Below are 13,046 nucleotides of genomic sequence, written 5' to 3'. Positions count from 1 at the left end.
AGCCTCACACTCAACCAAATCCACTTCAAGGCGCCCAGAGTACATTTTGGGAAATGCTGTACTACACAGCAGGAAGGCACTGGCTAAAATGTGAGCCGGGAACTGTGTTCCTAGGTGCGGAATCGCCCCCTAGCGGCCAGGCTCTTTAACAGTAGAGGCGAGCTCTCCCTACTCACTGTTGCCAGCATCAGGGGAGCTGTGCCTTACCCTGAAATCTGCCCAGGACGTACCTACTTCAGAGGTTATTAGCACAGCCGTAAAGGCAAGGGGGTACCTGACAGGTGTGTTAACTGGCTCGACTGTGGTACTGTTCACAATTACTCTGGGATGAGAAGTCAGCACAGTGAACCTCAATGTGAGTGTGTTTATTACAGTTAAGCTGCGGAAATAAAAACTGCACGGAGAAAAGCAGCCGCCGGTGCCGCGGGGCCTGCGTCCTCTGCTGGACAGACCACACTCCCTCAAGTCTCCACGTTAGTTAGGGTCTACCATAAAACTCCCCACACTTCAACTACCTCCCATTCCAAGTACCCGAGACTGGAATTCAGATTCTCCACCCGCTTCACACTCTTCCCTCAACCCCCTTTACCTGCAGTTTCTACAAAGGCCACTGTCTCAGGCCTGCCTCTTCCTGGTACCCAGCCGGAACCACGGCTGCGCCTCCCTGGCCTGAGGCTACAGGGCCACTTTTCTAGTGTGACAATTCCGAAAGAGCCATACTGAGGGTGGAACCCAGGCCTTGCACTGGCCACACCCGCAGGCGATTTGGATAGGCCAACCAGTTCTGTTCTTGTTTCTGTCTTTTCCTGCCTGCCTGCCTCATGGCAAGGACTTCCTTTTCTTGTACATTATCACTTCCAAAGGGGCAGCCTATAACACCGGGAAAATGACTATAGCCGTAAAGGACTTGTGTGTGGAAAGGCACAAACTGAGTGCCCCACATCTGAAATGCTATTTGGATCCTCGCCGTCTAGAATATCTGCATATACATTTACACAGAGAAGGGACGAGAGCCACCTGAACAAGAAACTCACTCACACTTCTTACCCACCTTAAACTCAGTCTCAAAGTGACTGTGTAATGTTTTCAGTGTGCCTGCATATGACTGCATATGAGGCCAGGTGTGAGATTTCCTAGTTGTAACACTACGTTAAAGATCAAAAAGTTTTATATTCTGGATTTCCAGACAAAAGATACACTCAAAAGGCAGACCTGGGAGTTGGCCCTTTTCCAGGAGAGACCCTCGGCAGACAAGGAAGTCTCAGGTGTCAAACAAGCTTCCCTACCTCGTAACTCTGCCACCAGTTGGGGATGTTGGGCCGTAACTTCTGGTCACAGACGACCTTTCGCATTTCCTCGATGGAAGGGTCGGAGGGTACTAAGTCATAATACGGTAGTTGATACTCTTCGTGGACTCCTAGGAAAAAAGAAAACCTAGTCATCAACAGAGGGAAGGGTGAGTTCCTTCAAACCCAATGACAGCCATGCTTTGAGCCATGATTTCTCACTACAACGAGCCCAGTTCCTCTGGACAAGGCTGCTGGTTCCAGGCATGGAGCCCCAGGAGCACAACCACACACAGTCTGGGCCTCTAGTCCCATCTCAAACAGAAACAAGGCAGAAACAAAGATTGACAAGCATAGCCAAAAAAAGTCTTTATTCGGGCTGGAGAGATAGCTCACAGGTTGGGAGCACTGCACTGACTGCTCTCCCAGAGGTCCTGAGTTCAATTCCCGGCACCCACATGGTGGCTCACAATCACCTATTACGAGATCTGGTGCCCTCTTCTGGCCTGCAGGGACACATGCAGGCAGATACTGTATACATAATAAATAAATTAATTTTAAAATAAAGTCTTTATTCATTAAAAAGGAAAAAAAGGGAAAAAGGCACAGAAAATGTTGGGTTACTAGGGTCACATGAGCATTTTCCAACGGGCCAAGTTGATACCATCTAAACAGACTATGGAGTCCGACAGGAGCAGAATTTTATTTCATTGGATGTGAGGGCGATCTGGCTGCAACATCTGTCACCCCTTCAACGCCAGGGTTAATTTGGGTGACAGGGCTGGCCAGGCAGAGGTGTCCCCTTCCATCCTCACCACTCTATGTGCGTCCCTCCTGAAGCTGTGCACCTTCCCCAAATGGAGGAGGACTGGTCTTCGGTCAAGGGTACACAAGTAGCTGTTCTCCCCTGCTGGGACCTCCAAACAGGCTCTCAAGGGCCTGCTCTTGTCTTTTGAGTCCTGGCATTCACTAAGGAGCCCAAGCTGGCCTTGAACTCACAGATACTCCTGCCTCAAGCATGCACCACCCGCCAGGAGAGAAGAGTAGTTTTGAACTAGGAAAAGAAAGCTCCCTCCTGTCGGGTGCTGAAAGTGAAGCGGTCTTCTGGAAGCCCGGGTGCTGGGAAGCACTGCATGGCTCCTGAACTTCCTACTACGAGCACACAGGTGGCAAGCCAAAAGGTAAGTGGGTGGGGACCTGGGCTTCATTCTTTTTCCCTGTTTTGGTTCAAGACAGAGTCTCATATGGCCAGCCTTGAAGCCATGGTCCTCAGCCTCAGTCTCTGAGGTGGGCTATGGGAACAGGCCAGCACACCCCCTGGAAGTCTTCCTTCACAAAAACAACAGCTGACTCACAGGAGGCAAAGACCTCGAATGAATGCTGGCAGGTCGGATTTTTAACCTCTGTACTTTGTATTAGAAGCCCAGACTAATGCCCATGTAATATTTTTGCTCCAAATAAACAAAAGAAATTCCCAGCCTGGATGTGATTCTAACACATAATAGTTTGGTAGATATACCAAACTACCAATTCACAGGAAATGTCAGGAACAGGAGGCCACATAGAGTGCACGAGAGGCCATCAGTGAGACTGGAGGGTACTTGGATTACCCAGTAAGGTGAAGAAGGGGGACAATGGGGAGTAGAGAGACTTCAGAGGTGTGTTCAGATCCGCAGAGACAGCATCTGCACTCCGATATGAACTCGTGTGAGTAGTCAAGACCCAAAGCCTCACACACACACTGGGCAAAGACTCTACTGTGGACATATGGCCTACCCCCTACTGCCCTCAAAATTTTAATCCTCCTGCCTCAGCTTCCTGGGTACTAGCATCATAGGCCTATGTCACTACCCCCAGGCCACAGGCAAGTGCTCTACCACTGACCTACATCCTAAACTGCCCCTGCCCCTCCTGACAGGGTCTCACTAATTTCACAGGGGCTTCAACTGGAGTCCTCTTGCTTCCACATCCCATGATTCACTTTTAAGAGTAAAGTAACTGTGGTATTTTAAATTCTTATCCTTTACGTTTACACATAAGAATCCATAGTAAGTGCAGGGCAGTGGTGGCGCACACCTTGAATCCCAGCACTTGGGAGGCAGAGGGTAGGCAGATCTCTGTGAGTTCAAGGCCAGCCTGATCTACAGAGCAAGATCTAGGACAGTCAGGGCTACACAGAGAAACCCTGTCGTGAAAAACTAAAAATGAAAAAAAGATTGATGTGTTTATGTATGTGCAGCACATATGTACCTGGTGCTAGCAGAGGTAGGAAGGAGGAGTCAGATGGAGCTTAAGTTAGGGATGGCTATAGGCTACTACAGGAATGCTGGGAACCCGGTCCTCTGTAAGAGCAGCAGGTGCTTTTTATCACTGAGCATCTCTCCAGCCTAGGAGGTAAGATTTGTGACAGAGAATTGGACCTGGTAATCATTATCTAAGTAGCAGTTGGGAGCTGAAGCTCATGTCTTGGCCTGCTAGTTTCAGCCATGTGACCTTGCACACATTACTTCACCTTTCTCTGACTCATTTTTTTCATCTACAAAATGAGGGAAAGACTAGTGTCTGCTGTCACAGGTCTGCAGTGAGAACACTGAGCACACACACGCAGCAAGCGCTAAGAGACGCGGCTGTTACAGATTCAGCCCTACTTCCTGGACGTCACTAGAAAGAAGATAGGAACTTCTTCACACTGAGCATTGTATGACAGGGCCAGGAAGGCAGCTCAGGAGGTAACACGCCTGTGTGTGAGCATGAACACCTGACTCAGGTAAAAGCTAGGACACATCTGTGACCCCAGGGCAGGAGAGAGACAGACAAGGGGATCCCAGGACACCCAGCCATCGTCTAACTCATGAGCTCCAGGTATGGTGAGACCCCAAAAACATGAAGTGAACCTCTGGCCTCTACATGCACACACATATGCACATACCTAAGGGAACATGTACATATATCAAACACACACAATGATTTTTAAGAAGACCCATGACAATTTTCTTTGTGCAAAGAGGGATACTGAGCTTACACGATACATACATAAACATACATATACACATATGTATACATACATACATACGTACGTACTTATACATGTGTGTGTATATATTATATTCTAGCACTACCACTGAATTACACTCTAGTGCCGTAATTTTCCTAATCAACTTTACTTAGTTATACTGATCAAGGCCCAAGCCCGGGGCTGGAGAGATGGCTCAGCAGTTAAGAGCACTGACTGCTCTTCCAGAGGACCTGGGTTCAATTCTCAGTACCTACATGGCAGCTCACAACTGTCTGTAACTCTAGTTCCAGGGTATCTGACACCTTCACACCAATGCACATAAAATATAGTTAAATAAATTATTTAAAAAAAAAAAAAAAAAAGAGGCCCAAGCCCATGAGTACCCGAGTATCTCCTCCATTACCCGTGTCTAACCACATACACGTCATGGCCAGAGAAGGGCTGGAACATCCACCAGCTATTCTAATTCAGTTCCTCCCACTGCCCGGGACCTTTCACCAGACCACAGGCTGAAGGGAGGGCTCTGGAGGCTCTGGAGCCTGAGCACATGCTGGAATATTGGAGGCCATCATAAAACACTCACACAAGCTGACAATAAAAAATGTTCCCGCTAATCTTCTCCAAGTTCTGACATGAACAAGCAACTGTAACTGTCAGGTTTTGGTTTTTCAATTATGAGAAGAAAAACCTTTTTAAGAAAGTCCTAAGCACTCTTATCAACTAGGAAAGTCCTGCTTGGTGCAAAAAGGAAACACAGGCTCCCCGAGGTGTGGCGAGGAGTGTGCCCAGGAGACCTCCAGGTCAGAACCAACTGCCTTCTTCTCCTTAGATCTCCGCCTTAACCCTGGCCCATGTGCATCCTAGGAATTCTCCTCCACTGTGGGTTAAAATAAAGGCAGTGGGGGGAGTAAGGGAAGGAGGGGAAAGACAGTGTGTGTGTCACATGTCTAATGAGCTATCAAAATGATTATCACAAAGAACAACCCTATTCAACAAACTGGTCCCAGGGCTTAGAGTATGGAGGAATCTTGTCTAGCATGAACTCATCCCTAGCCCTGAGCTCATCCCTAGCCCAGCAAACGAATATAACACCAAGCTGGCCTCTCAGCGCAGCGCCTCCAGGACTCTGGCACTGGACACCCCCACAGGCTGGGGAGAAGTGGGGCACCAGCACCGTTGGGAACAGGAGGAGAAGCTACCTCCAGAGTTGCATCTTCGAGCAATCTCCCAGTATACAAGCCCAAGAGCATAGATGTCGGCACACTTGAAGGAGTCAAAGTGCTTCATGTTGATGGTTTCATCCAGGACTTCGGGAGCCATGTATCTGGAATGTAAGAGAAACACGGTTATGCACACCACACGAAGTCAGGACGTGTAAGAACACTTCTCCATTGCAGCTCTCCGGGAGCAGGAGTGTGTGCTTATATCCTCTAGCACGCAGCCTGCTTTGAATTCAAAGCTTAAGGTCTCAGCGTTTGGATTTCTTGGCACAGTCTGTGTTGTGGGACTACACTGATAGTAATGGCGGATTGCTACTGGATTGTCACTTCACGGGGACACAGTGACGGAGTGAGCTTCAATCGATTTTGAATTTCCTTATCTTACCTGACTTCAGATAGGTGCAAACCATTCTAGAAGTGATCAAAACCACACTTAGTGACTCTGAGCAGTAATTGTATGTAATTATATGATGTAAGACGCCCCGCCCACACTTCGGAGCCTGGGTAGATGCACTCTCAGGTCAAAAGGACAAAAGGAACAGCATGATTAATTCACTCAGATCCAGCACAGACCCTCTCTTCCACCTCCATCTTATGATGTCAGCTATCTAGTTCCTTCACTTCTCAATGAAATGGAGAGCAGGCCATACCCCTTCAGGTAGCCAGACCCCAGCCTTCATTAGCTCTGCTCAGGCTGGCACCCCTGCTCTGTAGGTTCAGACAGGATCTATTCCCCAATCCTTCAAGGGGTTCTGCAAGCCACCTCAGCATGGCAGTGTCCCGCCTGCCCCTAGCTGCCTCCTACCCTCCCAAACTCTGCTCCAGAATGTTTTTTAATTTATTTTCTTAAGGCAGGGTTTCTCTGTGTACCTCTAGCTGTCCTGGATCTCGCTCTGTAGACCAGGCTGGCCTCAAACTCAGAGATCCACCTGCCTCTGCCTCCCAAGTGCTGGGATTAAAAGCATGTGCCACCACAGGCCAGTTTCTTTTTCATTTTAAAATAGTTATCTTCATTATTTTTTTAATTTGTGTGTGTGTGTGTGTGTGTGTGTGTGTGTGTGTGTGTACGCGCGCGCACGCGCACGCCAACAAGCTCAGAAGAGGACTTTGGATCTCCTGGAGCTGGGACTATAGGTGATTGCATGCCACCCAACTTGATACAGATGCTGGGAACTAAATTTGGGTCCTCTGCAAAAGCAGTATATGCTTTTAATCACTGAGTCATTTCTCCAGTAATCCTTATCCCATTTTTTGAGACAGGGTCTCACTGTGTACCAACTCACAGAGATCTGCCTGGATCTGCCTCCTGAGTGCTGGAACTAAATGTATGAGCCACCAAGCCAGGCCTCCTGCTCCAAACTCTTCCTCCACTGTCCTTTGCGAGGACCACAGCCTACACATTCTGTGGGGCAGGGCTCCTGGTACTGGCACTTGTTAGGCACTGCTGTGCAGTGTCCAGTATGAGGGGGGAAGACCAACATCTGCCATTCAAGAACAAGAGGACGTCTCCTCCCAGTTCCTGGGGGGAGGAGCTGAAGAGTGAGGCTGGAGCCCAGGGCCTTCCTACCGTTTGGTTCCCACCCTCTGATTTGGGGCAATGTCGATGGTGTCGGTAACGGCGTCATGACGGACAGCCAGGCCCAGGTCTGCGATGGCACACATGCCATTCTTCTTCACCAGGACGTTCTTGGACTTTAAGTCTCGATGAGCGATTCCAGGCTTCCCTGGCAGAGACAAAACCGGGCACACTTAAGGAAGACGTGTGCATGGAGCATGTACGGGTTCTGAGCCAGACTGCGGGCTGCGTCCTGGCTTTGCTCAGCCTTCTCTTCTGGACAATTAGAATAATGGCACTTCATGGGGATGTGGAGAGGATAAAAGCATTCCCAGAAGTACCTGACATGCCTCAGAGTGACATGATTATTGCTGAACATCAAAATACCACCACTCACCTGCCCTGAAGAGCCCAGGTGAGTCAGGTGGGCTGGGACTGCCATTAGTCCTGCAACACTGGAGCCTGACTATCACGCTGGTTTCCTACCACACGCAGTGAGAGCCACTGCCCAGGGCCAAGCAAGCCCGTGTTCACACCTGCTGCTGGGGCGAGCCCAGGCTTCGGAGCCAACGGGGCAGTCTAGCACAGTCTCAGCCCTCTTCCTGACAGCAGCAGACAGGTGGGCCCCACCTCAGCAGGAGATCACTACACTCCTCCTTCTGGGGTGCTGGCCTCTTCTTAGTTCCACTCTTCCACAGTGCACCCCAAAATGCTGCTCCTTAGCACACCACTGAGCTTGTGTTAACAGCAGCCAAGCCCCACCTCAGACCTTCCCTAGGGAAGGTCTAATGACAGAGGCAATGAAGAAGCCCTGCTCAGCTTTTGTTCTTGCTCCGACAGTCTGGTGCTCTGTTCCTCAGATGAAACTACCATTCCCAAAGTTCGGCCCCAGCTCCCCCAGTGAGGAGGACCAGGTGGCGATGGACAGGCCTTTTGTCTCAAGCTTCCTGCTCTTTAGCTGAGTTCACTACCCACCTTGAGTGCCCACAATCTCCATGTGCAGGTGTGCCAACCCACTGGCTGCAGACAGGGCCAGCTTAATCATCCCCTCGATGGTCACCGTGTATCGGTTCAGATAGTCAAATAGGGAACCGTGCTCGTGATAGTCAGAGACCAGCCACAGCTGGGTCCAGGTGCCGTTATCTGCAGAAAACAGAAAACTGAGCAGCAAGGAGGACAGCGTGTACTGCACTAACGCCAGGCTCAGGAGGACCGGCATTGACACTTCTTGCCTCTAATGCTGGCTGTCCCTTGACCCCACTTGCCTACAGCAACCTCCAGGAGTTTCCGAGTGAGTGTGGTGGATTGAACAAGATGTCCCCTAACAGTCTTGGGCGTCTGACTACTTGACCCCCAATCGGTGGCTGTTTGGGAAGCCTAGGAGGTGGGGCCTTGCTAGAGGAAGTGTGTTACTGGGGGCAGGCTTTGAGGTTTCAAAAGGCCCGAGCCATCCTTCTGCTTGTGGTTTAAGATGTGAGCTCTCAGCTGCTGTTCCTGCAGCCCGCTGCCTGCTGCCTCTGCGTCTCCATCATGGACTCAACCTCTGAACAGTGAGCACAAAGTCAATTCTTTTGTAAGTTGCTTTGGTTGTGGTGTTTTATCACAGCAACAGACACTTGAAAGGGACTGAGGACAATTCTAAACAATATCCATTTTACTGCCAAATCTGTAATGCGGGGTAGCCAGGGAAGAACAATGTGTGCTTAGGGAAAGCAACAGGTTCCATTTTGTTACAGCCCCGACATGAGACTCACAAGACTACACTCACCACTGCCAAGGAGGAATACCTCAAAGGCCTCTCCCCTCCCCAAATGCTGTGTGACCTTTTGATCGTAACCCAGCCTAGCACCCGTCTCACTGGAAATGTTTCTTTCCAGCCTGTGGCCATCCTCAGGCTAGGAGCTGAGATGGGAACATGACGACCTCCTTTGTGCATCACTGTTGCAGAACCAAAGATGCTTTTCCATGCATGAACAGCCCACTTTGAAGTATTCCCAGAAAGCTCATCTTGCCCCTCAGAGAAGCAATGGAAGGTGGGTAGCACGCACTGTATTTTCCCTCTTTTTCACATGGGGTAGCACCGGAAGGAGGACAGGAGAGGAAGGGAGAGAAGAAAAGGGCCAGGAATCTAATTAGGCTAAGCTGCTGTCACTGGGAAGATTAGAAATTGAATTGAGAGCTCCCGAAGTCTAGGCTGGTGCTAGTTCCACAGCATCGTACTGAATATACCACAGTAAAAAGGCAAGAGCAAAGAGCCTAACTTCCCTCCTCCCTGGCCCTATGTGGGTGTCCCCAGCCAGATCCCAACTCACTTAAGCTGCTAGAACCAACAGAGCAACTGCTGGAAAGGTCTGACTGTGGCACCTCTGATCCCAACAAGGGCCACACTCTAACCAGCAACTACTTGAGGGCCTGCTGATTCGTTGTAAGAAGATGGTTTGAGCCTTCCAATGATTCTAAGACGTTTGCAAGAGCAGCTGCTTCCCCAGATGGCTGAGACTCTCTTTTCCCCGATATTTGAACCCAGAACTCTTCAGCTTAGGGGCAGCTGGGCCACAACACTATGAGGAAGGGGCTCCTGTTGTTTCAGCATTTCCCACAGGCTCAGTGTAAGCTGTGTCACGACTGCCAGAGACTTCTAAAACACGGCCCCGCTACCTCACCAGTTCTGTGTTCCAGAGACATTCTCTGCCAGTTGTCTGTCCCCTCTTCCCCTGGGATCTCTGTGTAGTTTGTTTTTATATAAGATGATTTGAAAAACTGGTGGAGATCCTGGCCCATAGTGACCAGTAAATGCTATTAAATTAATGAACAGCATTCTAATTATTATCTCTGTGCTCAGTATCAAACACAGGCCTTGCAGTGTTTCCTTAAAATGTCTGCTGTGCAAGCATGAGGACCTGAGTTTGCATTCCCATCACTCGTATATAAAATCAGGCATGACACATGTTCCTATAACACTAGCATTGGACTGGGGTGGAGACAGGAGGATCACAAGGACTTGCTGGCAGTTAGGCCAGCCGAGGATCAGTGAGCTCTGGATTCTGTGAGAGACTATCTCAAAAAAATCGGGCAGAGAACAATACAGGAAGACAAAGACATTGACTTCACACACTCGGGAACACACACACACACACACACACACACACACACACACACACACACACACACACACAGCCCAGCATAACCTGGTCTCTGCCTACCCCTCCATTACTTCTCTCTTGCTATCTGCAGAACCAAACACACCTCACCTTTGCACATGCGCACACAGACTTTCCTCTGTCCGGTTCTGCCACTCTGTCAAGCTCATCTGTGACCTGCCTTCGCTGTCACTCAGCCCAGGCTGGCTCACGCTTGCCTCCTACCACCAGTTGTTAGTTTACCCATCAGTGAGGTCCTCAAATAGGGATGTGCCTGGACACAAGCAAAAGCCTCAGAACCGCAGCAAGACAGCTGGGTGTGTCCACACCCCTGCGAGGCGGAGATACAGAGACCACCGGTGAGGTCAGGCTGTGCTACACATCAGTCTCTGCCTCAAGTCCCACCCTCCCTAACAAAGAAGCAAGAGAAGGGTGGGGAGGAGAGGGAGGGAGCCACAGCAAGCAAATCAGGGGCCTTAGGACAGAACAGACCGAAGACTGAGCTTCACAGCTACAAGGTAACACTCCGGGGACAGCAGGTCTTTGTTCTTTGGTGGCTGCTGCCACAAGTATTGGTTGTGTTACAGAATGTGACTATACACATTTTTGTCCCTAGTCTTTCCTGGGAGGGTAAAACCATAATTCCTTATTGTAGTGATTTTCAGAATAAACAAAGAGGAGCCCAACAGGGACCACACTATGTGCAGGTCTGAGAGCATATCAAGGAGGAGGAAGAGCCTGCAGGGTGAGGACGAGTGCCTTTTTACCTGCCTAATAACCCAGGTTTCCATGTGGGCTTCTCTCGGCAAAAAGGCTCCACATTTTTAAAAGGGTTCAAAACTGTTCTTATCCAGATTTCCTGTGTGCTGCAGAGCAGCCAGGTCTCTCCAGTGCCCCCAGCCCCAGGGCCGCTGACTCTGGGGGGGTCTCTCCAGTGCCCCCAGCCCCAGGGCCGCTGACTCTGGGGGGGTCTCTCCAGTGCCCCCAGCCCCAGGGCCGCTGGCTCTGGGGGGGTCTCTCCAGTGCCCCCAGCCCCAGGGCCGCTGACTCTGGGGGGGTCTCTCCATACCTTTATTGTCAGCAGCAATGAATCCAAGGATGTTTTCATGGCGCAACATGACCGTTTGGTAGATCTCTGCTTCCCGGAACCAAGATCGTTCTTCACGAGAAGAGAAGATTTTCACAGCCACGTCACCACCTCTCCAGCGGCCACGCCACACTTCCCCAAATCGGCCCTTGCCGATAATCTCTTGTAAAACAATGGTCCGGGCCACTGTGCGCTGGACAAAAAGGGGTAAGCCTATGGGCCAAAGAGAGAAGAGAAGTCTGACATTGCAAATCCGCTAAACTCTAGGCCTGCCGCTCGATGTGTGTCTCCAGAAAGGCCCTCAACAAAATGTCTCTCCAACCTCACCTGGCCCAGGAACCAGAGTGTCACAGCAAAGCCTGAGCCATGCTAGGTTAACAACAGCGGGCTAAGAGCAAGTCATGTGATCAGCTGCCCCTCTGGTCTGTGTGAACGAGAAACCTGCATGCAAACCTTTGACCACGTTCACCCTCACCAGTGAATGCTTCATTCTGATGGTCACAGAAAAAAAGACAGCGGGGCTCCTGAGGTGGGCACTGCCTTCCTGGCCACCCTGCTCACTAACCACTAGAGGGCGGTGCTGTGTGGCCAACAGGACCTATGGTCTAAGCTCACAGGGTTCCCAGCTCTCTAGAGAGCTATTCACAGGAAGGCTCCAGGTGTAGACGGGAGACTACCCATACTAATTCATGACTCATTTTACCATCTTGTAGGGCTCATCATTGCTTCATTTGACTCACTCAGTGTCTGTCTGTCTGTCTATCCAATCACCCTTCTCATCATGACTGACTTTATCTTCTTCCATTCCCTCCCTGCACCAAATAACAGCTGTTAGTAATTCCCGGGTTTGGTGGATTTACTGTGTGCTTAATATGCATGAGGCTCTATGCTAGGGTTTTACATAAATTACCTCATTTCTTCATGTTCAGTAAGGCAGGCGTTGCTATTACCCCCACTGTAGAGACAAGAACACTAGGAAGGCTCAAAAGGGAATGTTCTATAACCCGCTCAAACGAGTGTAAACAGCAAAAAGCAAACAGGAATTAAACTCTGCCCCAAGTTTCCTAGGCAGGCCCATCCTTCCCCTCACGCTTGTGCCCTGTCCTATTCTGTCCCTTCCTAAAGACTTCCAACTGGTCCACCTCATCCCACCTGCCATTGTGCTACACACGCACACAGCCCTGCTTCACCCTGCCCTTTCTAACAGGAGACTGGCAAGTGAATGGATCCCTCCTCCACATCACTGCCAAAAATCTCATTTCATCCACAGGGGGGCGGGGGAAGCATTTATTTGTCCATGTGAAAACTTTCATCAGAAGCTCTGCCCTGCAGGACAAAGTGTGGCCCCATAGCCCTTTACGCCTGGCCAGCCTGCCTCTGCCTGCTCTAGGCACATCATGCCAGACTCATTACTGTGAGTCTTTAAACACACTGTGAGCCTTCATGGGTTTTTGCTCTTTGCATTCAGTCTGTTCCATGGCCTGGAATGTTCCCTGCCTGCTTACCTCACTTACAACCTCAACCTGTTCTTCAAGACTCCCTCAAATGTACATGCCTCTGTAAGATTCTTCAACAATCCCATCAGCCTATCCGATCACAGGGCAGCTTCTTTTCAATCTTTGTTTCCAGAGGGCATTCAGTATGCATTTATTAAAAAGACCCAGAAGTCATAGCCATAACATGAACTTAAAACTTTAAAGACAGCATTATTAAAAACTTAATACCCAGGCTAGAGAGATGGT

The 13,046-nt window shown here is 49.9% G+C and overlaps 1 protein-coding gene across 1 annotated transcript in view; it reads right to left on the bottom strand.

Annotated features, from left to right (window-relative positions):
* Positions 1-13,046, bottom strand: part of Acvr1b (activin A receptor type 1B) — a 37,521-nt gene that overhangs the window by 1,498 nt on the left and 22,977 nt on the right. The window contains exons 4-8 of the mRNA XM_036208587.1: positions 11,287-11,517; positions 8,053-8,220; positions 7,090-7,246; positions 5,502-5,626; positions 1,287-1,417 (exon numbers count right to left, since the gene is read on the bottom strand). Of these exons, the coding sequence (XP_036064480.1) occupies positions 1,287-1,417; positions 5,502-5,626; positions 7,090-7,246; positions 8,053-8,220; positions 11,287-11,517 (812 nt within the window). The remainder of the gene's footprint in view (positions 1-1,286; positions 1,418-5,501; positions 5,627-7,089; positions 7,247-8,052; positions 8,221-11,286; positions 11,518-13,046) is intronic.

The sequence above is a fragment of the Onychomys torridus genome, chromosome 16, assembly GCF_903995425.1.
Source record: "Onychomys torridus chromosome 16, mOncTor1.1, whole genome shotgun sequence".
Taxonomy (NCBI): Eukaryota; Metazoa; Chordata; class Mammalia; order Rodentia; family Cricetidae; genus Onychomys; species Onychomys torridus.
Note: the sequence above shows the minus strand (reverse complement) of the source record. Positions and strands in the feature narration are given on the sequence as shown.